Source organism: Anopheles ziemanni, chromosome X (genome assembly GCF_943734765.1).
Source record: "Anopheles ziemanni chromosome X, idAnoZiCoDA_A2_x.2, whole genome shotgun sequence".
In the NCBI taxonomy this organism is placed as follows: domain Eukaryota; kingdom Metazoa; phylum Arthropoda; class Insecta; order Diptera; family Culicidae; genus Anopheles; species Anopheles ziemanni.
The window spans coordinates 15,590,588-15,618,537 of record NC_080707.1 but is presented as its reverse complement, the minus strand read 5'-3'; the positions used below and the strand labels follow the sequence as shown (position 1 = coordinate 15,618,537).

Sequence of the window (27,950 nt, the reverse complement as noted above, 5' to 3'; positions counted from 1 at the left end):
CCAGGTGACATTAACGATACAACGAATCTAAACAAAAAGTGAAATGGACAGTCCAATGTTCAATTAATGAACCGGCAAGGAGCTGCTGTGCAGGGAAAGGGTATATCTAAGTGACGGAAAATCCTTGACCTTCCACGTAATGTAGCCGTACAAAACCCAAGTTGAATTTGGCGTCACACCATTCGTGACGGTGCAGATGTTTGCAGCGCTTCCGGACAGTTCCGACGAGATCGGCGATCTGTTACCCACTTTGTTCGTTTGTAAGCTGCTGGCTGGCTAATTAGTTTTTGATTCATTCAGTTGTGTGAGCGTAGAAGAGCTGGAAAATTGCGCAGCCTCGGTATCGATTCGATTTGCGGCGGTAAACCGGTTAACAATTATTAGTTTCGGGTGCGGGTAGTGCGGTTTTCATTTTAATGGTATTTCAGCAACACTTTTAGCAAATGAATCGGGTGATTGGATTCGTCATTGAACCAAACGATACGCTGTCTCGGAATTGGAATCGACGACCACCAACACTGGCTATTAACTTGGTCACGGTACATGCTGGAGCTGCATACAGACGACACCGATTAACGCTTGAAGGGCTACACGATGCGGCTCAACTGCATGGGGTGAATATTTTTTGTAGTTTAGTTGATTGGAAAGCTAATTGTCTTCTGTTCTTTTAGCTTTGTGTGAGGCTGGCATCGAACTGGCATGGACAGCCGAAAGTAAAGATGCATACAAACATGCCTACAATCATTGCACAATTTGTTTTACAATCACTACAATCATCTGCTCAAAGCATTTGTTTGCATATCCATATTTCTTCACTCTCTTAGATGTTGTGCTTAGTTTTGCTTTCAAGAATAGTAAGATTACGTGTTGCTATACGATTTTTTTTTCTTTTTCCTACCTCTTGAATTCGACGTCAGCCATGTACGATTTAATTTGCAATCAACAACCATCAGAGGAACGAAGCAATGCGTGATTTATCTTCTGTTTTGGCATGAAATATTCTCACCCAGTGTCGATGATCAGCAAATCGTAATGCTGTTCACGTACGTCGTGTGGATTTCCCTCGCCCAAATGATGGTCGAGCGCGCCACATTCGTTTTCGTTTGTACGTACCCGTACCCACTTTACTTCTCCTTTTCTTTTATAATTTAAATGATTGCTCTGTAGTTTACACACAGAGATTCACTGACGAACTTTAATTTTCTGTTTTTAATTATTTGCTTTGCCCTCCCTACTTACAGGTTTTGTCTGCCGTCTCGGAAACATACTCGCACGCGCACTGATGACAGGCTAGGGGAGTATTTTCCCTTTCAAACCCGTTTGGTGTGCGGAAGCTAAAGGTGGGATAAAAAGGCGGATGTAAGAAAATGCACTGATCATCTCACGTGAACTTGGGTGTTTGGCCCAGTGCGGTGATGGAAAAATGGAACCTTCCCTGCACCGCCGGCAGCGTGTCACCACTTTCTCCCAACCCTACTGCAAGTCGACATCCCAACGGTACCCAACGATTCCAGATGTGCTGTGAAAATGGACGGGTGAGTTGTTTTTTGCACCTCTAAAGTCGAATGAGATGGGTTGAGCTGTTTTGCGAGTTTTTTCCGATTTGATTTGCACAAACTACAGTGCAAATACGCCGATGCCAAAGCCCTTTGAAGTAGCAGCACATATTTCATGCCATTTATTTTTTACTGCACTTCCTTTCCCTTTTCCGTTTTTCTTTTTGTTGTTGCAGTTATCTTTTCATGCTCGTTCATATTTTGAATGATTTTCTTCTGCGCTTTTCGACTCTCAGTATGCAGTTGCACGCTCCACTTTGCTCAGCGCAGCCCATCGAGACACTTTTCCTTCGGAAGCGAATGTGGCGGTGCTTCTGAAGATATAGAAGGCGGCTGTGTCTGAAGCAAATCAATGAAAAAACAATCGGCAACACTCAAGACAAAGAAAACCACATTCTATCCCTTCCTTTTCCACGCCACAGCAGCATGTCGATCGTTGCACGTTGCCGCTGAATGAGAATGTTGGCAGCGATTCCCCAACCGGTGGCCCCATCCAGCATTGATGCGGGCCGCTTTTTCCGGTCGCTTGACCAGTTTTCCATCGCTCATCGTCCATCGGGCGCGTTTGCGGTGGACGTTTCCGGTGGCGTTGCGGAAAATGCGGCGAGTAGAAAGTAGTGCAGCCCCATTACATTACCGCTACCAATGCTTCTCTCTATTTTGCTACTTGCTGGAAGAAAAGGCAGAACGGTGGCATCGAGATGTGTTGCAATTGCATTTTGGCGGGCAGTGATCGGCTTGCGCTTCCACTTTCCACACCGACGAAAAGGGGCTTTCCTTCTGCGCTGTAGTGCAGCAGGCGCACTCGTTATGGCTCGTTAAATGTTATTTCTTTCTTATGGTGTAAGTTCAACGTTCGCTGTTCTTGGGTAACTCTTGGGCAGCCTACTTCAAGGGTTTATTTTTTTTACGAAAACATTTGATCAATGTCGGTTGCTTCACTTAGTTCCGCATCACAAACAGACCCATTGAGGGTAGTAATTTCTCGAACCATAAAATGATACCAGTTAGACAATATATGTTTTTCCTTAGTTAATGACAAATTTTGTTTACCTTTTGGAAGCCTTTCTTATCCATGACGTTTACATTTGTTCAATTCCCGCCATAAAATTACCCCTTTCGTCATCAGCTACGAAATCTTCATCTGACGGTGTTTGCATATTGATTGCATTCGCCTACACATTGGTCTCTCCTGGAAGGGAAAGCAAAATATGACTTCGATTCGAGGGTCTAACATACATAATCCACTTAGAGAAGTTAAGAGAAGAAAAAAATACTCCGAAACGATGAGCTGCTCCAGTTGTTCGTTCGCTTTACTTTCCGTCCGTCAACAGATCGTGGAAAATTCCCTGCTGGGAATCCTGATCCTTACCGGGGGACCGGTTCTGAAGTCTGCTGTCATGTCTGCAAAACAAAAACCGCAGCGTCTTCGTCATCGCTTGTTGGCGGATTTTTGATGATAAGCATCTGATTCGCATACTCTCTCTCTCTCTCTTTCTTTCCCTCCCGCAACCGTGCGCCCGAGAGAAAGTGGTCGCACGATCGATCACATGCCAGTGGTCGGCAAGCACGGCCGTGTAGTTTATTGTGTATGGAACGGCGCAACCTTTCCATGCAAAATAATCAAAGCTCCTAAGCAAGTAAGTTCACCGGAGCCGGTCATTACACCGTCACGATTTCGTAACACCCGCACCGATCCATCCGTGATTAAGCTTTGTGGTTTCCACTCAGGATCAGGGAGGGAAAACCGACGATGGGCGATTTTCCACATTACCATTCAGCACATCTTCGTACCGTTTGCCCCACCGGTGATCCACCCGGGTTTTCATAGGATACCTACATCGATAAAAAAAAGACTGTCTGACTCAGTGGAGCACACGCGTCATTATTCGTCACGCGTCGCTTCCGTCGTCGGGCAGATTGTGTCGGAATTATGCGAGGCATCGGTGGTGCTCAAGAGAATCTCCCGTCCGGTTCAAGCCAGTGGGAGGCAAACTAAAACCATCGTAAGTGGAAGTATCGGATTTGGATTGATGCATACAACCCCTGTATATTATTTTAATGATAGCTCTTTCTAACTGTTCAATTATTTAAAGGATTGTGCCGCTATTTCCCTTCTTTTGCAAATTCAAGAGATTGTACTTTATAAAAAAGGCCTCTTATTATTTCTATCAGTCTCCTACCAGACTTAAACTTAAATTGTTTGTTTTTTTTTATTTGAAGTAATTATATCGATGATGGTGTATTTTTTGAATTTAGGAATAATAGTGTGTGTAGAATTTGTTTTGCCAGATTTTGGTCAATTAGTGTTCTACTGTTTGCTTGAATATTGTAGCCAGTTGGGTTAAAGTGTGCACTATCCTAATGACTTCTTTTTCATAATTTTTTTTTTAGTTGTTGGAAAAATAATTTAGTTTGGACTTTACTTTGAGACATACTTGTGTCAATTGTAAAGCTTGTTTAATATCCCAATCTCCCCATCCTGGTAGTAGTTGATCAGGTTGCGAACCACTGCGTAGTACGCCACCAAAACTCGCCAACAGCAACAAAAACTCGTACCCAAACGGTTCCATTCACCGCAAGAAGAGGACCCGGCCGTCAGCGGGTCGTGTTGTTTACCCTACCGCCGCCGCCGCCGACACGGCTGAGACACGGAGACCGTACCGGTGGTCCGTGTACGGGGCCTACCTGCCCCAGGCCACTCGGACCGCAGGTCGTAACGCGTGTAGCGTGAAGCGCACACCACGAGGCGGCTCAGTCGCGACGGAGCTTTCGCGTGAATCGCATCGACGTGCGCGCGTGATCACTGAACGTACTCTTGCAAGTTTCGTCGTGCTGCAGGCCGCGGGTTCGATCACCGTTAGGTTCGGCTCGGTTGCCGTAAGAGAGCTTTTTCGCCGCGGTTTTTAGCAGTCGAACGGTGGGACGTCGTTGTGGTGTTTAGCGCGGGATACATACGGCTGACAGCCAATCCACTTGGGAACCCCTGTCCGAGCGGTCGCCGGTGCATGGGGTTTATCTTTCTGTTTAATGGGCAAGTGATCGACGGGAGTGCCTAGATTTTAATTCCCAGTTCGACAGCTCGTGGCCTGATTTCTCGCGGGTGAAAGGTGTCAAAAACGTGCCCTCTGCCGAGCGCCGGGTTGTGTTTGGGTTCGCGCGTGTCGAGCCTTTGTATCTTCAACTCAAATACGCCCTGCAATCAAACCACCCTGTCGCCAATCGTACCTATCGAGGAACGATCTTTTCAAACAGTCTATCTGCAAGCAACGAGTGTCAGCAAATTCCGGACGTTGAAGCCGATAGCAAATCGCCACTAAAAACCGGTGAGTAAGGATAACACATAACCACAACAAACATGTGCTGGGTAGGGTATGTTTAGTGCTAACAGGTTGGAAAACTGACGCCATTTTTTATGTTTGAAAGGTTCGTTTGGTCAAATACAACGTCTCAAGTTTTTAAACGTTATCCACTGCACCATCTTGCATTTTTTCCCATCTTGCTTGGAGAAATATAATTACGACCGGGGAGAAAAAACTTCCTGTCATTTTGCCGGGCGGCCCTCAAACCACGAAAAACATCGAACCGGCAAACAACGAACGGGGTGGTTTCGTTGTTCAACCACGTGTGCGTGTGGGTGGGTACCACCCACCAATCCAACACGCACGTGAAGTCACGTGCACCGGACAAATGAGCCAAACCGTGGGGAGGGAGTTACGAGGGGAGGTATTAAAGGTATGTAAATTCGTACGGCTGTGTGTTAATACCACATGTTTGACACATGCTCCCGAGGAAACCCCTCCCGGTTTGAGGAGGGTAGAAACGCTAGAAAACACACATGGATGGTGCAGTGCGTGGGAGTGAACCGCCCGGTGTATGGGTGGGTGTAACCGTGGGAAATTGGGCGATGGTAGTTGAGCCTTTTTCTTGTAACATTACTCATTCTCCAGGATGGGGTTTAACGATGATTCCATGGCCTCCCCCTAACAACGGACTTTCCAATTTTATGTGTGAGAAGGTGTTCTGAGAAGGAACTTTCCCGAAGAGACAAGAAGAAACTGCTTATTAACTTCTACTTAAACTTAAACACATCACGTGAAAAACTTTGGGATGTGTTAGTAGTGCCTAAGCGTTGGCGGGGGTGGAAGATCGAACATCCTGTCTTACTTGTAGGAGTTTTTCCGTATGGGAAATGGATGCTTCGTTGGACAGCTGTCATCAAGGCTAGTAACTTTTCTTTCTTTATCCTTTTTTTCTGTTCACCCATCTCGATAACTGTTAATTATTAAAAAATATTGAATAGTTCCCTTGATCGATGCTGAGAGCAGATCAGAGATTCTCAGTAACATTAACTACTTCATATATTTAGTATCAACACTTACTTTGCCGACAACGGTGCATAGCTAATTATAAGGAATTTCTCTTTTTTGGAAAAGTTATTTTGAATCCATCATAGCTTTTTATCCTTTCAGAGATATTTTACTGTGATAATTTTGACTCTACGACTAATGCCTGGTTGGAATGGTGTTTGAATATATCTTAAACAGAAAAAGTTATATAAAAATTGACGGACTCGGCATAATACCGCACCCAGTTCCCAGAAATGGTGATCTTTTGGAAAAATTTGAAAATTTTTGCAAGTAAGTCTGCAAACTTACCAAAATAATAACTCACACCCTTTGTTCCATTTTTTAATTGCAACAACCGGTTGTATAGTTGTTAAAAACAAATATGCACTCGTGCAACCATTTGGTTGTTCGAAACCAAATTAAAACCGAAATGAATATCAAGTTACTAGATCATGTAGCTTTAGTAGCTTAAAATTTACACTTTCTATGTGATCTTAGACCGTATTGACACATGTTTGTTTTCGTTCTCCTAGTTTAATTCGGAGTTTAAAAACAAACATAAAGTTGAGCCAATTTTTTCATCAATTTTAAAGAAGGCTTTTACATAAATTCTAAGGGATTACACTTGCAATGTTTCGAGCTGCTGAGAGCTTCCAAAGTTGAGAGTGGAAAAGGGAATCTCGAATCTTCCCCCCCCCCCATGTGAATCACGCAAACGCCTGGGAATCTCTGGCGTAGACGGATCCGCCGGCTAGCAATTGCGTGTCGGTCGCATGAGTCAGACTCCCTTGTGGGGGAGGGATGCGGAGGAGGTATATTGCTGCAAGTGATCGGGTAATTTCCACAGTCGCTTGCAAACGCTTGCTGGAGTTTGGAAATTGCCTTTTGCTAAACGGTGAAACTGCACTTTCCGCTGACGAATGGTTGCGGGAACGGGAAAGCGGGGGGTGGTGGCAGTTCCGGCCCGGTGGAGGGGGATGGTGGGGAAGGTGTAGTGTGAGAGCGCGTGCACAACGCATCGAGAAGTGTCTTCGAAAGCGTTCGAACGCCTCTTCGACGGGGTCTCTCGTTTGGAGGAGGCTCAGCTTCATTTTCCCTGGCCGGTTCGGTTCGGCTGCGGAAAAACCAAATAAACAACAAACCCCCCTCCCACTCCCCTTGAGAAGCAGGGCTCGCTGCGCTCATAATCAAAGCTGCTCCGTGCTAATGGAAGTTAAGTGTATGTACAAAAGATATAATAAAGAGGGGAAGGAAAACAGGCCCCGGCCAGCGAGGAAAACTTTCAAATCAAACAGCGGTATCAAGAGGCATCGTGAAACTAGTTCCTGCTGCGCCTCATGCAGCTCATTCCGGCTTGTATGTCCGACCCGGCGTCGGATCCTCACCCAACCAATACCGTCAATTACTCCGTTGGACGCAGTACGTCACCGCGGATAAATGCACGATTGGTTGAATCGTTTTCCAAAACGCTCGAAACAACACCTCAGAGCGTAATGGCTTCTGCTCCACAATGGTGGATTTTTCCGCGAACCCCTCCCCCCCAAAAGAAAGGACCCACTTTCGATTCCACCGGCCGGGACTTAATGATGATGACTAAACTCCGTGACCTGAAAAGAGAAAAACGTACACACAGCTTGAAAGCAACCATTTCTCCGCGACTTACCGCCATCCGGACGCAGGGAGTGCATGCATGAGTCTCGGACATTATGCTGCCGTGTAATGCATCACCATATGCTCCTCCGTCATTTAAGAGATGGTATTCGTTCATTACGGTCAAGGGCTCCGACGCTAATTTAGTCGCAGGTCGCTCGCAAACAGACAGATGCATCGGAAGAGTGCCACGAAGAATGCAAACACCGGATCTTATCGGAAGGGTCGAGCAATTATTAGCAAACCGCATAAGGTAACGTGAGGCGATATGCACCCTTTAAATGAAAAACATCAATTTCTCGCCCTCCGGCCCCAAATTTAACTCAAAGGATCTTTTATTTTACTTCTACAATCAACAAAATTTAAAAATTTTCTAGAGCCAAGATTTTTAAGAGCACTATTTTCCACGCGTAATTTAAAATTGTTGAGCAAAATGGTTCAAATTGTGGGACAGAACACATTACCTCCGTGACATTTTTATTAGACCTGTCTGTAGAGATTTGATTATTTTTGAGTTATACAAGGGTAACTATTTTAAATCATTATTTTAACATTTGTTTACAGATGTAAATTCATTTTGTTGCAATCAAGTTTTGATCGTATGATTTTATATCAAACGTAGAATATTTATCCTTAGTGAGTTACTGCTGCAGAATATGTACAATTTTGAATGCATTTAAATTGAAAAGTAACGTGTTATATGTTTGAAAAATTTGAGTGTTCAGCCTGACATTTGTACCGGTGCATATCACTCCCGAATGAGGATGTTTTAGATTTTGTCTCCACAATCCGATTGCAAGGATTGTGAATCTAATTATTTTTATTGTTCTTCGAATATTCTTCTTCTAAGATTTAAATTTTAATGATACCTTAAACAAAATCTTACATTGGTTCAGATCTAATTTGATTTATACTGTTTTCCTTGCTAATTTTATTGTAGAGCTATGAAATAAAAACACGGTGTTTAAGAAACGCCAGCAGAAATAATGAACATGTTCTAGTAGCTCATATAGTAGCAAATTTCATAATTCAACTAAAACCATGCCGGTGCTTTTAGCCCCAGTTTTCGCTATATTGCGCAGTCCAGCCTGTGACGCTTCTTCTTATGGTGCAAACCGGTCCAACTCGTATTTTTATGGCGAATCGCCGAGAATGTCTGCAAATAATTTAAAAAAATAACGAATCTACCAAGAAAAAGGCAAGCTGCTTGCAAAAAGCCGTTGGACTTCGCTTAGGACGGCGTGGATGAGCGTCTTCACCTCGTCAGCTTTCTGACCCCGTTTCCCATAAGGCCGCACGGGGTTGGCCATTCGGCCGAGGGTGGGTGGGTTGTTGGGTGTATACGTAGCGGGGGACGAGGAGAGGTATTTTAAAGAGGGGGGATGTCTGCGCGCTGTCATCGTGGGGCGGCGGTGTCGCCCATGCGGTTGTGTGGGCCATTGTTTCGTTTCGTAACCGTTTTGCCTTGGACCGGTATCGAATGTGCGAACCGTGGAGAGATACGCACGCACACACGTACGCACACTCACAATCGACGGTCATCACCGTGGCCATTACGTCGCGGTGATCAGTGTTATCGCCGTCATACCTGGCGCGCATCAAATGTGACACAGAAAGCATCAATGAGGCAGCACGCCCCTGGACCCTGTTAGAGACTCGACCCGGGCAGCGAGTTGCATCACTCCCGGATGGATAAATGGCTATCGGCTGGATACGATCTCTAGCAACATCGACATTCGATTTGCCATTTTGATCCCAATATCTCACAACGCCAAAGTACTCCATTGCGGCGAATAACCTATAGTGGTCAATTGAATCTATTCCTGAACCTGAACACAAACAGAGAACGCTTGGCTTTACGTAAGCGAAATCGCACAGCTCATTAGAGTTGCAATATAGAGGCACCATCATTTACTTTGACGATCCCTAGGCGTACTGGTAAAGTTCTAATTACGGCTCCTATCTCTGGTGCAACGTTTGGCTTTAGCGATGGCTTACTAGATGCTTCCCTTACTTCACTTACGTTTGGCTTAGAACTCTGTGACGAGTTGTATCCATTCCAGACTTTAGCCTTCACTAAGTAGTACAATGTTTTTTTTAGGAATATCGAGTGAGCCATAATTGTTCATGTTGACATTTCAAATGTTCCAATAACATGGAAATGGCGAAAGCCCCGACTATTGTTTTACTACTTGGCACTTTGGACCAGCTGTTTCTGAGACTCAGAATTACACGTCCATTCATCATATGAGCAGGGGATGCCCTCGTGTTGTTCTGCGCACTTTAAAACACAAAATGTGTTTAACACACACTCCAAAACAAGTCGCCATACAGTGAACATTAACGCCTCGCCTCGTGGACAGATGTTTTCCACCGGTAAACACGGTGTTTTACTGTGCTCCATCCTCCAAACAAGTTGGCGAAAAATGGTTACCTATGCGACTCCAAATCACCACAAGATAAATGAGGAGGGAAGGGGACAAGCGAATGTAAAAAGATCGAAAAAATACTGCTAAATGCCAAGAGTGAGTCCTCGTGAGTATTTCCCGTGCCGGATGTACTGAAAGTACTCGAGTTCTCTGGAGCCGGTGTCGCTCGGTTTGTTCGGGTTCCCCAATATGGCGAAGGTAACACACGAATGTAGGTTAAGGTTAGGGGTATTTTTTTGTTTTGTTATCTCTTGCATGCTGTTTCACGGCGGGGACAAATGGACTTTGTTATTACATTTCATACCGCTACACGCTCGTTCGTAGGTCATCAAAAATTTCTCTGCAAATTAGTGGACACACTAAGTATAGACGCACATAGGTAGCTATCGGATATGTTTTGCGGTATCGATCGATGTGATACCGAAAAGTGTACATTTTTGGTTCACTTTATCCACTAGGCAATGAACATTTAAAAAAAACGAGTGTAGTTTGTTATTTTAGTCGTCTTGCCACGAAATCGCAAGAAAAACACGTTCGATGGATTTTACAGATTTATCACAGCCGTCTACGCAGTTTCATCTGTTCACCTAATGTACCAATTAAACAGTCATAAAAACCAATTAAGCAGTAAGCAGTAGTAAAATGATTACTTGAATTCGATGAGTGATGAATTTTAGTTCCATGGATACGTACCTTACAGTTGTTTGACAGCTGGAAAACTGTTTGTGCCTTATTGACCAATAAATTGATATCGATCGAAATGGAACAAAGCGCAAGCAATGTAAAATTCAAGCATTCAACTTGTCGACTTTGGTCCCGGTAAGGGCCATAAGTCGTCGTATCCCACTTTGAAGTATGCAGTGTATGAGCGTAACAACCATTAAAACAACCAGTTACAGAATAATGCACATGTAAATGAGAAATCAATATGCGCTATGTGTAAAAATGTCGGGTTAGAAGCAGTATTAAGCGGTAACATTCGATTGTCCTCTATCAATAAATTTCACATACTTTGTTATGTTGGCATTTGAAAAAAGAAAACTTTTCGTGATTTAGAAAAAAAGAAAAAAAGAGCTGGTAAAAGCATAAATTTAGTTATTTTGAGCGAGAAATGCGAGAGAAAATCTGTCCGTGTAGACGATAGGCTCAAGTCGTTCTTAATGGTTTCGCAAGATCCCTATAAAGACTGTTCAAAACTGCAAAATAATTTTATAAACTTAACTTCTATTTAAAACATGTTTAAGTTCATGAAAGTTGCTAATACTTTCTTTTAAACCTTTGAAAAACAATGTGTAAGACATAGGTTGGACGTTTTTTGAGAAAGGATTTCTCAAATGTTAATGAAAAGTCGTTACAAAAAGTTAGCAGAAATAATCTATTGGTCGATACTGACACAGAAACTCGTAACAAACTATCTAATGTTATTAAAAACAATGGGACCTTTAGAATACATCTGTTTTTAGTATTGATTATAGCAAATTTGGCACCTTTTTACCAAAACATTATCGATAGTGAGCAAATTTACCAATATTTTCAGTGAAAATCGTAAAAATTGATAGATGGTCTCATAGAAACAGGACAAAGTGTAGTTGATAAACAGCAGTTCGATTTTGTTTTTAAAACGAACCCCATCCACTTGGGCGACTTTTGTGCAAAACGGGTACCTTTGGGGGGCATCAGTGCCATGTTGGGCACGCGTCTCCAACCAACCTGGTCCGCTCACGTAATCGACTTGGTTATGTTGTTGCAAACATGCAAATGCCATGAATGACTAGTGCCGTTTCGAGTGTTTTTTCTCCACTACCTACTTAAAGCTCTAATTTCTCGACAGTTGGGACCTTTTTCGAAGCAAGCTTGTCCTGTTCGTTAACAGGTTTTGGTTATGGTTTTTGTTTCATTTGTTTGGATTTTTCAAGTTCAACATCAAGAGTGTGGTGAGTTGGTTTCGGAAAATGAAGCGAATGAGTTACAAGTGGAATCCTTCCAATGGGGGACTTTCTTGACGTGTGTTCGATTCAGTCATCCGTTAAACAACTTTCAGTCACACCCGTCCATATTTTACCGACTTTTATCGAGTATGGTTTGCATTGGGGCAGGGTTTCCCCATAAAGGCACGTTGATCGTTTCTCGCTACGGTGGCCCTCATGCAGGGCGCACTGTAACTTTGAATGGAAGTTCTTTCTCTCTCACCGAGCCGGGTTACATCTTGCCCTCGATGGTGTATCGATTTGAATAAAAATCAATTTCAAATTACCCCTTACCCAACCCGCGCAAGGAGAAAGCGAAAAAAGGACAAGACACAATTTTAATCAGATTGGCAGCTGGACGCTAAATCGCCGATGATTGCTACCTTTCCCTTTCGCATAATGAACCCCTTCGGCTGGTGGGTGATTGACTGTTTTGCGCATATGATACATTTTTGTGCGTTTCTAGATTTTTTACTGCCGGCCCTCCACTCCCGGTTTGCCCCTCCCGTCGCTCCATCTTCTCTCTATTTTCCACACACCGTTCCCTTTCCAGCGGTCACACGAGTGGAGTCGGTGTGAAATTAAAGTTTGCCAACTTTGTAGCCGGTTCTGGCCATGGGGCATCGAGACGGCTTCCCTCGTGCCCCCCACACTAGCTACCCCTCTTTCATTCGAACGACAGTTAGGACAGATGGGTTTTCCTTTTCCTTCTTCTAACGATTGTGCGCCTCAGTCGACTTGGAAATGGTGGCCTTTTCGTTTAGTTTTCTGAAGCGTTTTAACATCTTGATAGAAAACGGTAGGTGGTAGGTCCAAACTGGCGAGCTGCTTAGGTTTCCCTTTCCTTCTATTTACCCCACCCTCCCAATGGTCATTTCGCAAGGAACTTTAGTTGAAGTCGACGTAACACACTGTGGTTGCGAAGTTTGCGAATCCCAACGGTTAACCGTCACCTTTTCGCGATCCGCTTGATTAAGCGACTGCTGCGCCATGTTCTCTCCTTGAAATAGAGGTTTCTCAAACACGACACGACGAAATATCAACCGAAAATCTAAACAGAAGTTAGTAGAATGTTTTTCACCTTTTCATCTGTAGCTGCGCTGGTATTCTGTTGAATAGACTTGCTTTACCTCGTTCCTCTAACTTCCGTATAATGTGTTGCAAGTTTCTAGGGAAGGCAGAAGCCACAGCAGAACCTGCAACATAATATAACCAGAACATGCAACAAACTTTCTAGGTGGTTCGCACAACAACACTCGATTGACCAAACTTCAGTCCTGTTGACACGATGCAGGACACGTTTTCGACAAACGTGAGAGCCGTTAAGTTGCAATGCCACCAAAGTTGCCCGAAGTTTACCGGCCCGAGTGGTAAGGAAACATTTCAAATCCCTTGCTTTCTGTTCGCATTGGGGAGAAGGGTTCGCGGCAGAGAAGTTAAGAGAAAAGAAACCTTGTGGTGGTTTTGGTAACAAACAAATCAGCTCTACTACTTTCTTACGTGAACATGCAAGTATTAGGAAAGTGTTCTCGCAAGCGTTTACTAAAAGTTACCTAAAGCAATAAAGTAAACAACTCCAGAGCTTTAGGTAACTTCCAGAACAGCTTTAGGTAACATTTTGAAACGATTGCGAAAACAATTTCTCACATCAACGACTTATTCTTTGAAGCTTGAGAAAAGTTTCTACTTTTCTGAGAGAAGAAAATAGTTGTTATGGAATTTTAATTAGGTTGTAATTTATTTGAGGTTGAAATGAATATTTTTTATGTTTTCACGATTAAATATTCGCTTTTAAATTTGCTCATGACGTATTTTAACTCATCTTTGTTTCTTTATTCCCCTCAGCGGCCATGCTACTGTCCGGATCGCTGCTGTCGCTGCCCCGGCGTCGCAACTGGCCGGCGATGGCACGCTTCCTGTTCGTCCTGCTGGGCGCCATCCTGAGCGGCACGCTGCTCACGACGGCCCGGGCCAAACCGACGCTCTCGTTCCAGCTGTCCCAGATTCCTGGCTTCACGCACATCGTCGAGCGACGGCTGATGGACGCGATGAAGAGCTACAGGTAGGTCGGCCCGCCCCAGGCCGTAGAAGGAAGAGAAATCGGTTCGAAACCTCAGCCCGGATGCCGGATGCCGGATGCTGAGTCAGATGGTCTTCTTCCCTTCGCACATGTCACAAACACCCGCATAGAAATCCAATGTCTGGAAGAAAGCTTTCATGCTGAGTCGACTGTAGGGGATTTTGGTGCCATATGGATCTTGTCAGGCAGTTGTCATGTATTTGCCAGTTTAAAACATCTTATATTTTTTGGTAATACTCACCCATTAATAATTCGAATTGCTGAGATCTTTGCTCAAAATCCGTTTATTTTAGATTAACTTTGGTAGCCTGATGGTGACCGACATATTTATCAAATCGTTATCCGGTTTTTTTTGACTAATCTTTTAAACTCTGAGGGTCCTTTTTTGTCTCTTTTTTTAACTTAGTGTGGTCTTTGATTATGCTGTTTTGATTTAGGCTTATCTGTATACATCCACTGGTTGACAACAATCACTTTGTCCCTTCTTTTCTTTACTTCATGTAGTATTTGATTATAATGTTTTGTTTTATACTTAATTGTACGCATTCACTGGTTGGTAACAATAACGGTTGCTCACAGTAAACGATTGCGAAATCTTCCGCTATCTAACTTTGTGTGTTTTGTGATGTCCGAAGAAAACTTCAGTACAAATGTTTGCTCGTTCTGATTTTGCTTGCATACGTTTGTTCATTCATGTTCGTATTTTGACTTCTCTAGGTTTGTCATTTATTACTGTTCAACCCTTTGCGATACAGTTAGAGGATTTGTAAACAAATATTCTACTATTCTGTCGTTCCGTCGGGAAGGGGTAAACTGTTGTCAAATATGACATAGTTATCATTAGAGAGCTGGTCATTTTTCTGTGTGCAATTTTGAAACGTTTAAAAAAATCAATGGGGTTAGGAAGGTAGGAATTTAAACGACAACCTTTGCTTTTTGCCTTGCCCTGTACGACCGTTGTCCCTAAATGATTTATATTATCAGACGCGTGAGATGAAATTGGTGCCAAAATGGGGTGGTCCAATTTAAAAGCAATCAGTAAAACAAACCAAGTTCACCGATAACGATGAGATTGAAATAGTTACTAGCCCCAAAAACATCGAGTTGGGTTCATGGTTCGGTGAACAAATCGGTAATCTGCACCGAAATGGTTCTCGAGCCACAAATCATTTTTAAGCGTTGAACAAAATCGTGTAGTTGTTGTCATTTATGGCCGTTTACGCTTAGTGATTTGTTTTTCAACCAACAGCTGATAGTAATCCAGGTGGTCTACAACGCCCCGGTCCACCGTATTTATCTGATCTGCTCGCAGTGTGCATTTTTTAATTTAAGGGCACATTTCTGCAGAGGGAAATGAACGCGTCTAAACAATTGTTAATAGCTGGAGGTGGCATTGAACTAACCGCAACTGCTGCAGCCTGCCGAGGATCGGTTAAGCTTTCTGGGAGCGGGTTAATGCTTCGTCCATTTCCATCTTTCCTCTGCGCTGGGGGTAATTAAGCTAATGGTTTTGAATCGGTGGCAGTTTTCCCTCGGCCAGCGGCCAATTTCTGGCCAAGATTTGCATACTCGCGCCTTCCCCCGGTCGGTGGGTCGGCAGTTCCACATAATGTTTTCTTTTCGGTCGACGGTGGCTGAGACTGATGCGCCAGCCGAACTTTCACTTCACAGGCCCGCGAACGGGTGCGAGTTCCGTGGCGTGACTAGCTGGGCCGGCACGACGCACGATTCGAGTCACGATTAATGACCCCGTCCCTCCCCGTGTTTGTTTTGCTGCGAGCGAACTGTTTTCCCTCCCTTTCGGCGGCTTTCCTTTTCTTTCGCCGAAGGGTTTGGAACCGGTTCTGCTTAATCGGTGGCGGTGCGGAAAAGCGGGTGCGAAATGGTTCTGCAGATTTACGGAAAAGGTCGTAAGGAATCATTGCCGAATCAAAAAAAAAAAAAGAACCCCCAAGAAGGTACACCAAAAACAAAAAGGGGCTGTAGGCAACGTCCACTCCCAGACGGCATACAAAAAAGGGTATTTCATGTCGGACGTGATCGACATTTAAAGTTTTTGTGGCCCATCACTCGGATGGAGACGTAGATAACAAAAACAAAGTCACAGTCATCATGGTTACAAAAAAATACGCCAATCGATTTTTAATTCGCCACCGTGAGTTTTGACTTTCGATGGTTGCGTTTCAGATAAATCTGGCTATTTGTCGATTATTAAAAAAAATAGATCAATCAGAGCGTGAAGGTTAAATCAGTCGGCAGTGACGGAGACCGAAACCAACTGCTCATAATTGACCGCAGTTTGCTAATACATTGGTAAAAGGAAATAAAAAAAATCAATCCGCAAGCATACTATTAGTTTTCTCACAAGGTTAACTTAAATTAGAATGTTAACAAACGTGTTTCAAGGTGGTACACATTTATTCGAAAGCTGTTCATCAGTTCAATAATAGTTTTTTTTTAAATCCATCACCCATCACAACGAACAAACCGATTCATACTGGACGGTGTAACTTCGAAATAGCTTTCAGGGAGGTGTATTCACTTTGTATAAGGTTGCCGAACAAATGCATCCGGTTTTGGACAGATTTGGTAATCTGCTTTGAATAGTTAATGCTATAGGACAGGGGTCGGCACACATTTATATTTGCGAGCTAAATACCATAAACTATGTTTTGATGATTTTCAAGCTGAAGATTCCTAATATTCTCAGTCAGGAATGAATATGTACAAGAGATGTAGAATAAATTATTTGTTTTGACTATAGCTTTTGTAGTTTTACTTATTTATACCTATGTTATCTCATATCATTCTGATACAATACATTGTAATCAAAAGTTATTGCGTTTTTTCATACAAACATCATTTCTCTTTCTTCTTGCATAAAGAGTGGTTTTATCTACCAGCAACTTATTCAAATAGAAATGCTAGGGATGAAACAAAAACTTATTTCTATACTCGTTTTTTTTTTTATATTAATGTTGTCGATCGTTTTGTTTTTAAGTTTGTAAACTATACCAACATTTTCTGGCGGGCCGGACGTTGCCGACCCCTGCTGTAGGTGAGGGTGATGAATAATTAATCAATAGAGGTAACCAATAAGATAAAGATGGCTTTGTGAGAATAAATATCTACTCACATCTAAGAAATGAACTCCTTTTCTAGACAAAACAAATATTCTCGTGCATAAATGAATATATAATGCACACATCTCTTTTATTTGGTGTACACAGTTGCAATAATAATTAAATTATCCTCCAAAAGAAACTAAAGCTGGGCATCAAATCGTCGACAGTGCTTCTGAACGCACCTTCAAAAGCTACTTGAATCGGAATCGACAACTAATGCTCACCTCTCGTTCTGCACTATCTCTTTTCCAGTGAACGTCGGTTGGACGTGGAAAGCTTGCGGATGATCTATTTCCACGATCAGACGGTGGCTGTGGTGGAGCTGGGACCAGCGAAACGTCTCATCGGTTGCGAGCTGATCGAGATTTAGTAAGCATCGGAACGGCACGCGAACAGTGAAAGGCGGTTTACGTCTCGTTTCGGAGTTCTGCCTATCTGTCAAGCTGACGCATTCATTCAACATTTGCAATTTCCACGAGTTGGATGGCTTCTGTAATCAATGTTTTCTTTTTATAGCAATGATGCCGACGGTGTGGAGCTGCTGCGCAACCTGTCGACCATTAACCGGCCGCTGGAGATTTCCTTCCGTGACATGGTCAAACTGATGGAACAGTGCGAGCAGGTCGATCGGCTGAACGAGCGAAACAACTACCGGGCGACCGAGGCACCGGAGGGCTCGGGTGTCGGCCCGATCGCGTACCGGATCTCCTCAGATTCGGGAGAACCGAATGGCAGCTATCAAGCGGACCAGCCGGCCGGAGCGGATGACACAGGATCCACAGGCAGCGGAGCCAGTGGCTTTCTGGCCATGATTATGAAGAATCGCAGCAGCAAGCGGGGCATCTTCTACTCGAGCTCCTTCTCGCTGCTGAGCGGCATCATACCCGGCACCAAGTGGTGCGGCACGGGCGATATCGCGGAAAGCTACCACGACCTCGGGGACGACGCCACGATGGACCGGTGCTGCCGCACGCACGATCTCTGCCCGATGAAGGTCCGGGCGTACCAGAAGCGCTACAACCTGAGCAACAACTCCATCTACACGAAGTAAGTCCCGGCAGGAGAATCAAACAACCGCGCCTCCCACCTCGCTAATCACTGACTCCTATGTTTTAGGTCTCATTGCAAGTGCGATGACATGCTGTACGAATGCCTCAAGGCAACCAACACCTCCGCAGCTCAAGTGATGGGTATGCTTTTCTATACACAAAGTGCATGGCAGGAAGAAAGCTAAAACCTTGCTTATTTTTTCAGGCTCGATCTACTTTAACCTGGTTCAGGTGCCCTGCCTCGAAGACACACCAAACGGAGCCCAGTTCCGCAAGGCTCGCGAAGGATTCTAAACCTTGCTAGTGCTTGTAAGATGTATCATATTCTACTCAAAGATAGTAGTAACTTACAGAAACAGATGTGAATATTGTGCTGCGGGCGAGGAATAACATCAAGCGAGGAATTATAGCAAACGGAAACGTGTCACAATGGTCAACAGTCAGTTCACAAAGTTTGCGGTGTAGATATTTGAAAAGGCCAAGTTAGGGTACTCTCGCATCATGATACACATCTTGTCGATACCAATCAACTTGTATCTTCTGCGGGGTTATGGATGTACAGTGGAACGGTTGCAAAAGCAACACCTCGATCACGAATGCCTTCTATTGCTTTTACGTGAATTGTTCATATAATTTCGGTTAGGAAATAACGTTGTCATAATTATCGTTACTATTACGTTTATGTTTGGACCTATTATTTATTTCTCAACCATATGGTACGGTAGAATGTTGATTTATAAGTGCGGGATGCCCGCAGAATAGATGCTCAAGTGAGCGAACGGTCGAGTGTTCTTCTCCTTCCTCCTGCGATATAACGGTGCTATGTCGCAGGATTCACTGATACGGAACAGTACCGGTTGCCAATGCTGTTGGGCGGTCTTAGGGAGCAACAGTATAGTGTTCTAGCATAAATTCCCGCCGCTGCACGGACCGGAACGATAGCCTCTGTTACGTTGCGGGTATTGTGGAATTTGTTGTGGCAATTCGTCCAATCGTGAGGAAGGCCTGAGACCAGCTGGAAGAACTGATTACGTCAAGCACGCCCGCGTATGGTTTAGGCCGTGCCATTATTATTATTTGTTGCGGTTTGCGTCGAACGCTGAGTCACAAAAAGGGAACGGGAAACGGTCAAGAGTATAAAACAAAAAATGATGTCAAAAACACCGTAAACAATATTCTGTATTAAATATTAACTAAGCATGAATAAAACTGTGTGTATTTGGAAAATTTATTTCACGGTTTTATGGATTCTTATCTTTATGTTATGCCATTTGTTTCTGTAGGGAACCACATGGTTCGCATCGTTCACAAGAAAAGTTCGTTTAAGTTAAACTATTCATTTTACATATAATGTTTTAGTGAACTGAATAATTAGTTGCAAATAACTGATAACTTTAACAGAGTTTCAAAATTGCTATAATCTATATCTGATACGCCTAAATGTATGCAATATAGGTTACGCAGTTTATTTTGAGCAACGTTAATTAATCGACGCTTTCCAGAGACTTTCCGAACCGATATGTGCACTAAAAAACAATCTATGCGCCACGCAATACTTAAACTAATTTCCATTGTCAATAAAAATCAACTAGCACTTTAAAAAGTAAAATTCAATACGAGGGATAATGTGTTGTGAATTGGCTACGAACAGATACATCGTAGGCAGGTAGTTGGAAATTCCAACCCGACTAGTTGTAAACGTGACCAGGCATCGAGCACAAGCATCAGCTGCCCGCGGGGCCACCCTAAGGGCCCTGGGATGCTCAGTTGACGTTGAAGCATCGTCCATGAGCCAGTCAACAACGAGCCGCATTCCCCGTTGTATCGCGCTGGCCCTTTTCGGTACCCTGCCGTAGTTTCGCACGTCTTTTCCCGAGCCGCGAGCGTGTGTGCTTTGTGAGTGTGTAGGTGTATGTGGACGGTAGTGTGTCCTGCTTGTGGACACAGGTCAGTTCCTGCGGGACGTGCGGCGTCTGGGCCGCCGATGCCCGAATTTAATCATGTTCCCAAACGACGACGGTTCCCAGCCGTAGAGTGTGTAGCGTTCCGGCCCGCTCGGCCCTTGGCTCGTGGTGTACGGGTCCATTCATCCAAATCCCGGGAATCGGCATACGAACACTTATGCACGCCAGCCTACTGGCAACGGTACGGAAGGCCCTTCAAGCGCCCGGATCAAGTGCAATCAAGTGTAGGGCACAAAAATCCGGAGAAGCGCGAGCAAGCAAGGAACGAAGGTGAACGGCCGAAGGGCGCTTTAACGAAAACAACACTCAACTGTCACCCAACAACAGCGATCAAACAATATTCATCTCGTCAAGAAGCAATAGCGGGTGCCCGAAAACATACCAAGCGTTCCAAGTTCTTGGACGGACGGGTAAGTAGTTACCATATTTTCCAATTGTTTGCTGTTCGAAAAACAAAACGTAAAATCAACCCTTTCCTTTCCAACCGGCGACCCGCGTCGATATATCCGATGCAAGAAGTACCATATTTTATGAATTTGCACTTTTACACACTCCGGACATTGCATTCACTTGCATTGCATTGATGTTTTGTTGTCTGTCTGCGCTGCGTTTCCCTCCCTTTCCCGGTCTGAGTAAACTGACGGCAGCAATACAGCAACACAAAAACGAAAAAGCTAAAAAAACCGGTGCACCCGGCGGGAGATGAGCAGCATCCCATTGCTCGGTTGACAGTGCGCGTCTTTTGATCCGATTGATGTCAACCGCAGGACCAAATCGTATCCGCAAACGCACGGCGACTTGCCAGCTTTTAATTCAAATTGTACGTAGTGTGGTGGGCAGCCGGGTGCATTCCATTCGGGACGCAAACACACACACACACCGCACGGGTATTTCTTGCCCATGCTGGCACAGCTGGAAGCGCCATCTTCTCCGATGTCAACGCGTATGTTGATGGCTATTGCTTGCCAAACCTGAACCAACTCTCGCCCTGGAACGGGCCCATCCCGCACCGGAACGAATAAAGATCCCCCCTACCCCTAAACCGCGCCCGGTGTCTTCGGTCCGTCCCCGGAGAAGGTGAATGACCCGTTGGGAGGAAGACGTCACCACTCTATCCCGGCGCTGCTAATTGATCCCGGGCGCCCCGATGCCAAAACTCCCAGCCTCAAGTGGGGTTGATGTTGGTGCGTATTTTGAGCGATAATATTGCGCACTTCGGTTTTCCTCCCTCTCCTTCTGTGTTTTCCTTTTTAGTTCGTTTGCTGATTTCGCTTGGGGTTTCGAAGTCTCCTGGCGAGAGCTGCGGTTCGCCGAGCAGTGCGGGTGGTGTGCGGCCTACCGTGTATACGGGTTTCCCTGCCAAATTTCCATAATGATGACAACAACAACACCCCCCTTGCAAACTCCTGCGAAGGGGGGTTTGGAACGAAGCGGGAAGCGTGCGCTTGCGTGCGTGTGCGATGGCTGTACTGTTTTGTGGGCATGAAAAGCCCCAAGTCAAACCAAAATATAAAAAAAAACACACTCACAAAACGAAGAAAACGCATAACCACACACCACGGCTAACAAAAGCATTGGAACATAAGTTCTGCAGATGATGAGACTCGGCACATCCAACGCAAGCACACATGGCTGGCTGGTATGCGCCGCGGCCCGGATTTCGGCTTTGGGAACCCAGTTTCCGGCTTGTTTCGCGCAAAAGGAACATTTGTTCGCTGGGTGGCGGGCTGTTGGCTGATGATCTTGGTTTGTTTCTCGCTGTTTTGGAGCTTCACCTTTATCGTTTTCCCACCGGCTGCGCTTGCCATTTGCGTGAGTTTTCTTGTGGCCGTTTCGTTTGTCCTAAGCATGTCGCCAAGTCTGATCGCTGATCTTGTCTCTTTCTTTGTCTTTGAGAGCAACCGAGGCACAAACCTGTCACTGCTCTGGTCTCCCGTGAAATGTCGTCGAAATGTGTACATATGCAAAGCACATTTCTTCCTAACTCCGGCCGTCGGCAGCCGGTCAGCGAACGGAAGGGTTACACTTGACATCGTTTTGGCTTCAAGCCGGCAAGAGGATGATGGGCCACCAGCTCGGTTTGTTCGGGCTCAATTGGTGTGCCGGGTAGTAACCCAATAAACTGTAGCAAACGAGCGAGCGTGATTGATTAGAAACGAGAACGGGTAAAGCAAACCATCAAAACGCCATCGAATGAAAAACACCGCCCAAAACCTACATTCAACATCGATGGCGATTGATTCGATTGGTTTGATCACACATTTTATGAAACAATTATCCTGATAAAGGTTTGAACGAAGATCATGTTTGTTAACCACATCTTGCCAAACTCAGCATACAATCTTTTCGACGCGCTGCTGCACGTCATCTGGTGCTGTAAATAACCCGTCCACAACATTACCACAGAATTTTTATTTAAAGTGTCCGTTTTTGATTGATCTTGATAACATATGTTTCGTTGTACGATGGCGATTTGTTCTCGGTACGTCATAAGCCAACTTTAGCAATCATGTTTCGCTAAGCTTGAAGCTGCTTGTCGTTTTTGTTTGCTGGCGAAAGTGTTAAGGTCTTGGGGCCCACGGTGAGTATGTGGCTGTCTGTTTGCGATTTTTTTCGAGGTGTTCGACCTTATCAGCGATTGGAATGTTTTTGTCATGTGCAATCTACCATCTACCGTCCAGAGAGCGGGCATCATCGCACAAGTGACGCAAAATTTTTAGACCGATCGGCAGCAGAAAAAGGGGGGATTTTTCCGTTTGCCATTTTAATCATCGCTAATGGGTGTAGGGAAACCAGGGACGGTCACCGCCCCAAATGTCCCATCGGAAAAATGTCATCTGCTGCGCCAGCAAATGCACTCTCAGATAGCATTAAAATGCATTTACATTCACGATGAGAAATGGATGGGGGTATCATACCCGACGTACAAAGAGATGCCGCTGCCTTTCCGAAAAAAACTGCACCAGATGCTGGTAGGGAGGAGGACCCAAGGGAAGCGACACATGCCGTCCTGGCTTTCGGTGGAATCGCGACTTGGAGAGCAGAGAAAACACTTTCAGGAGGAGAAAAACGAAGGAATCGGAAACTTCACCTTCAGAATGATGGTCTTGGGATGGAAAGCGTTTGGTCGTGTTCTTGGAAGCACATTTCCATCCAGCACTCGACTAACGGTTGTGCACTGTGTGTGTGTGTGTGTTTAAATGTTATTTTTTGCAAACCGAATCTGCCAACCCCCGCGCGCATATTGTCGCCGGTTTCTGGGTGGTCGCTTTTCCGCACCAACCCCGGCGTAAACAAGTGATGGTTGCTTCTCTCCCTCCCCCTCTGTCCCCGATTGGGGCCGGAGTTTTGCGTTTGCGAAACCCTACACGCGAACCCGTTAGGAATGTTTTTATTAGACTTTTTTTTTGTTTTATTCCCTGTCATTTTTTCCAACATGTTCCCAGTTGCGAAACCGCAACGATAAAACCGGGGTAGGCCTGGTTAGGAAACGTCGTCGCTACCCTCCCTCCCCCCATTTCCTCCCACCTGCCAGGTGATGCGATAAGAGAATCGGGTTTAAGAATAACCGCGTCCTCCAAAAACCCCCGAACCGAATCGGTTGGGAAATGTGATCGAACGATAAGGGAAGGATGTTTTGCAAAGTGCGGGAAAACAAGCAAGAAAACGCATGTTCATGCGAACAACTGTTTCCGGCGACCGGCAGCCACAGGTTCTGTGAGTTGAAACATAATTCCATATCGTTCCGCAGATGGTTCGTATAACAAGGTGACTAAAAACATGCCACTAACCAGCAAGGTTGTAGAAATTATTATTTAACTCTACTTCTGATAACCATTTCGTGACTAATTTTAACTCCTTGCTCAATAATGAACTAGAGGTAAACATGAGGTGAATTTGCTTTACGACCGTTAAAAAAACATGCTGTCCAACGAATGCTTGTCGCGCAGGTCTGCAGAGGTTCTCAAACGCTGCATACTATAGGGATTTTTATGAAATGTTACTGGTAGTTTAACTGCTTTCAATTAATTTTCTGTTTGACGGGGCAACGCCCGTCATAGGCTTATAAATAAAAATATAGATGAGGGTGGTTTGGAGACAATTTTAACATAAATAATATTTTCCCGTTTGACTTGAAATCCAAGTAACTTTCGGTATTTTTCAAGCTTTCTAGTTGAAGATTTCACACATTAAAATCAAATCAGCCCAAGACATCCCGTTTGACGCAATAGGAAATAATGTATAATACTTTTTTTTAAAATAAATTGAATTATCACCAAGTTAGAGACCCTAAGAACCAAATTGGAGTCAAGAAACTGAAATGGGCAAACTGTAAACGGAAAAACGTACACAGCTCGTACAAAGGATATTCGTTTTGAGTTTGAAGTAGGAACTGAGGTATACATTAAATGTCCAAGTTGCATTATATTGAGAAGTAAACTTACATTTAAATCCTATGTTACAATCGGGAAATTGAAGCAAAATAATAGAAATAATCGTGTGGCTTGCCTTTGAAGCTCTTGAAGATTGAGAATCGCTGACTTTAGAGAGTATTCCACGGCAACCGTCCGTTGGTAACCGTATTGGAATCAAACTTCCCATTAGTTACTCGCTTTAACTAATTTATTCTTCTCTGTTTTCTCTCGCATATCTAGGAAAGTATGGAAGTAGGGGAGAATGGTTGAACTTGACCCATCCTCGGACCCGTTCCCGCCGTGGTGCGTGGGTGTTTGACTACTCCGAGCGCAAATCGAGTCCGACGGATGCACGCAGTTTCATTTATTTAATGGTTTATTTGGACGTCGTCGCATTATTGGTCCATTGCGGCGAATGCGGCGGAACGATGGCAGACAGGAGAAGATTATCAGTTTAGTCCGTCGTGGGTGGTGAGGGGGAGTGGGGTGGGGGCCGCCACACCGAGGTGCAATTCCACTTGACGGCGCGATTTAATATACGCTTTGCAAATCTATGCAAATTCGCCGGCCCCGGAACACCATCTTGGAAGCGCACGAGCGCACGTTCCTGTCAGCGGCGCATCTTCGATGGAAAGTTGCTGGAAATCTAATGAGCCAACGCCTTCCCTTTGGCGGGAGAGGGAAGCGGACCCCACCTTACCCTCCCCATCGGCGCAGGAGTTGACTTGCTTCGGTGTCGATCGTTTGCAAGGCTCATCGCGGTTTACATCGGTGGAGGAACGGTCAAGATCTTCCGTTTCTTTGTTGCGAGCGCGCGTCAAATGTCATCGGTTGGCAGCGGGACTGTGGACCGAAATAGCGCCGCCGCCGTGCGGGAATAGCAGGAAGCGGATGGTGGGCGTCGTGTGACGCAAGTGGCGGGCACATCGTTCGTTTCCCCGCCCGCCCACGCGTCCACCGCGAGGGGGGACCTTGGGGCGCTTCCGATGATTTGTGTTCAGCATCTGTTTTCTGCATCGGGACACATACATGCGCGCGTGCCATTCGCGCTGTGCTTTTCCATACGCCGTGGCGGAAAACAAATAAGAAACACACAGCAATGGAGCGCTGGGCAAACGCGACCTCCAGCCAGCACACCACCCATCGGTGGGGGACGGTTTTCCACGTCGCTGTGGGCGGGTGCTGATGAATTATACATCGAATGTTACCGTCCAGCAGTCGAGGCTCTGGTATCCTTGCCGCGGTGGCGTAGTTCGTGGCCCTTCGTGCACGACGTCAGCGACGACGTCAGCCCGCCCCATCCTTCCATTCTACTTCCCGACCAAAAATGGTAATAAACGACCGGAACGGGTATCGGGTTTCGTCGCCACGGTGTATCTGCGTATACGTATGGCCACCTTGTTGCGCCAGGCATATGTTCGCCAAAATCGGGACAAATGGGCAAAACAGGATCCTTGCTTTTTGACACTCCCGGGCTCCCGGGGACGGAGGAGTCTTTCATTTCCTTCCCCTCCCCCGGTCGTGTCGTTTCTCACTCGGATGTAAGGTTAAACCAGCACCACTATCGAAAACTAGTCCGACACACAGGATGTAAAGAATAGGACACCGAGGTTGAAACTACACCGTCCGGTAGGATGTTGAAGCTGCTTCAGAACTCGACATTCAAGAACGACATCCGTTCTACACTTTCGACCTGTTTGCTTTCTTTACTGTTTGGCTAAGATAGTTCCAGCGAACACATTTTGTTGAACAATAGCTTCTAGCCAACATGGTCTGGAAGTAAACCTAAACTATGGGTCTAGAATAGAATATCTAAAAAAACAAACATTCCGTGAAAACGCTACGCAAAGTTTGCAACAACTAAACAACAAACTGGTTAACGGAAAAGAAACCCAAAGTTGATTGAAAATGCTGGAAAGGCATGATGCAGGTGGAATCGGAAGTGACGTTATCTAACGTAATCAAGTAAAGGTGACGATGACTCATCTATTTGGATGATCGGGGTCGCAAAACATGTACAGTTATTTGATAAAGTATCCGTGGAGTCAGCAAATTCCTCATGAAGGCTTGCTTTCGTAATGAATACATGAAAGCATGTTGAAGATACATTTCTATTCCGTGCAATGAGTACTTGTACTTTGTAAGTAAATTATTAATTTCTAATCAACAGTAGAACTTTCTTAATTTCTACTCAAAATATTAAACACCGTAAACTTTCTCTCAATTAAAACATTAAAAAAAAATTAAAACATCTCAATTAAAAAATTAAAGTTAACAAACAAAGCAATTGTATTCACACTAGTGTTGGGCAGTTCAAATTCAGCTTTATGAATTCGAATGAAAATATTAACTTAAAATAAGAGGTACATGACTCTTGAAAAATGGAAAACAAATCCTAATTCTCGGAAAAAACGAGTCGTTTCAAAGTTTCATTAATCTGACCAACGATTCATGTAGAACAGTAAGTGTGGGAGGATTTGTAGCATTTAAAACGGTCAAGAAAATTGAGTTGGTACTGATTTATTTTTATGTCTAAAGCTATACAAATCCTCATATACAAGATTTATGACATAAGGTTTACTAGTTTACATAAGGTTACGACATTGCTTACCAAATGTTTATGATTGATTACTAAAAGAGAATGCTCGAATCACTTATCTGAACCATATATACACTAAAATCATTACATTGATCGTGTTGCAGTTGGTTTTTTGATTGTCAATGAATTTATTCTAAATTTTGCTCTTTAAATGACAATATTCATTTTTCGTGAGGGGAAACTCATAAAGCTCGGAAGAATTAACTAAACTAAACTTCTAACTGTGGCAAGTTGACAGCGCCCTGCCGTTGCAATCAACGTTTCCGTTCGTAAAATTTCTTTTTAATGGCGTTATGTTGGCATACTCTTGGATGACCTTCAGCAACGAACGCTTCCAACCGCAATGCAAAATGGAGCTGCTTCAATGCGGGCCCTTTTTGATTTGATTCGGTAAGCGTGTACGATATGAAAGTGTCCCCGTTAGTCGTGGCAGGAAGAACCGTTTCGGCTTTCGGGTGACGTTCGGTAAAATGGCCACCTTTCCACCCAGCCTACTACTTTCTCTCTCTCGCTCTGTTTCCTCTTTTCGAACGGTTCTCCCGTTTAATTTTACTTGTTTCAATCCGTTATCACCACCTAATTGGACACGACCGATACCCTTTCACCTTATCTCGCGGGCGCTTCTCCGAATGTCCGTGCCGGGCGTGTACCAGCATTTGGCTCGGTTTGTGCTTGTGTTGTGGCCTGTCCCCGCCGCCGAGGGCCCCCCCCTTCTCCGCCGGTTGTCGAGGGGCAGCATCCAGATGGTTGGCCACAGTTGGTTGGGA

The 27,950-nt window shown here is 44.6% G+C and overlaps 1 protein-coding gene across 1 annotated transcript; it reads left to right on the top strand.

Annotated features, from left to right (window-relative positions):
- Nucleotides 1-13,999: 13,999 nt before the first annotated feature.
- Nucleotides 14,000-18,499, top strand: LOC131290741 (uncharacterized). The gene is made up of 6 exons (XM_058319910.1): nt 14,000-14,013; nt 17,409-17,525; nt 17,673-17,838; nt 17,908-18,203; nt 18,273-18,346; nt 18,411-18,499. The coding sequence occupies exons 1-6, from the start codon at nt 14,000-14,002 to the stop codon at nt 18,497-18,499; spliced, it is 756 nt and encodes a 251-aa protein (XP_058175893.1).
- Nucleotides 18,500-27,950: the final 9,451 nt, after the last annotated feature.

Coding starts and splice junctions, on each gene's coding strand:
- LOC131290741 (XM_058319910.1), top strand. Junction 18,204..18,272: donor AACAACTCCATCTACACGAA/GTAAGTCCCGGC, acceptor CCTATGTTTTAG/GTCTCATTGCAAGTGCGATG. Junction 18,347..18,410: donor CTCCGCAGCTCAAGTGATGG/GTATGCTTTTCT, acceptor TTATTTTTTCAG/GCTCGATCTACTTTAACCTG.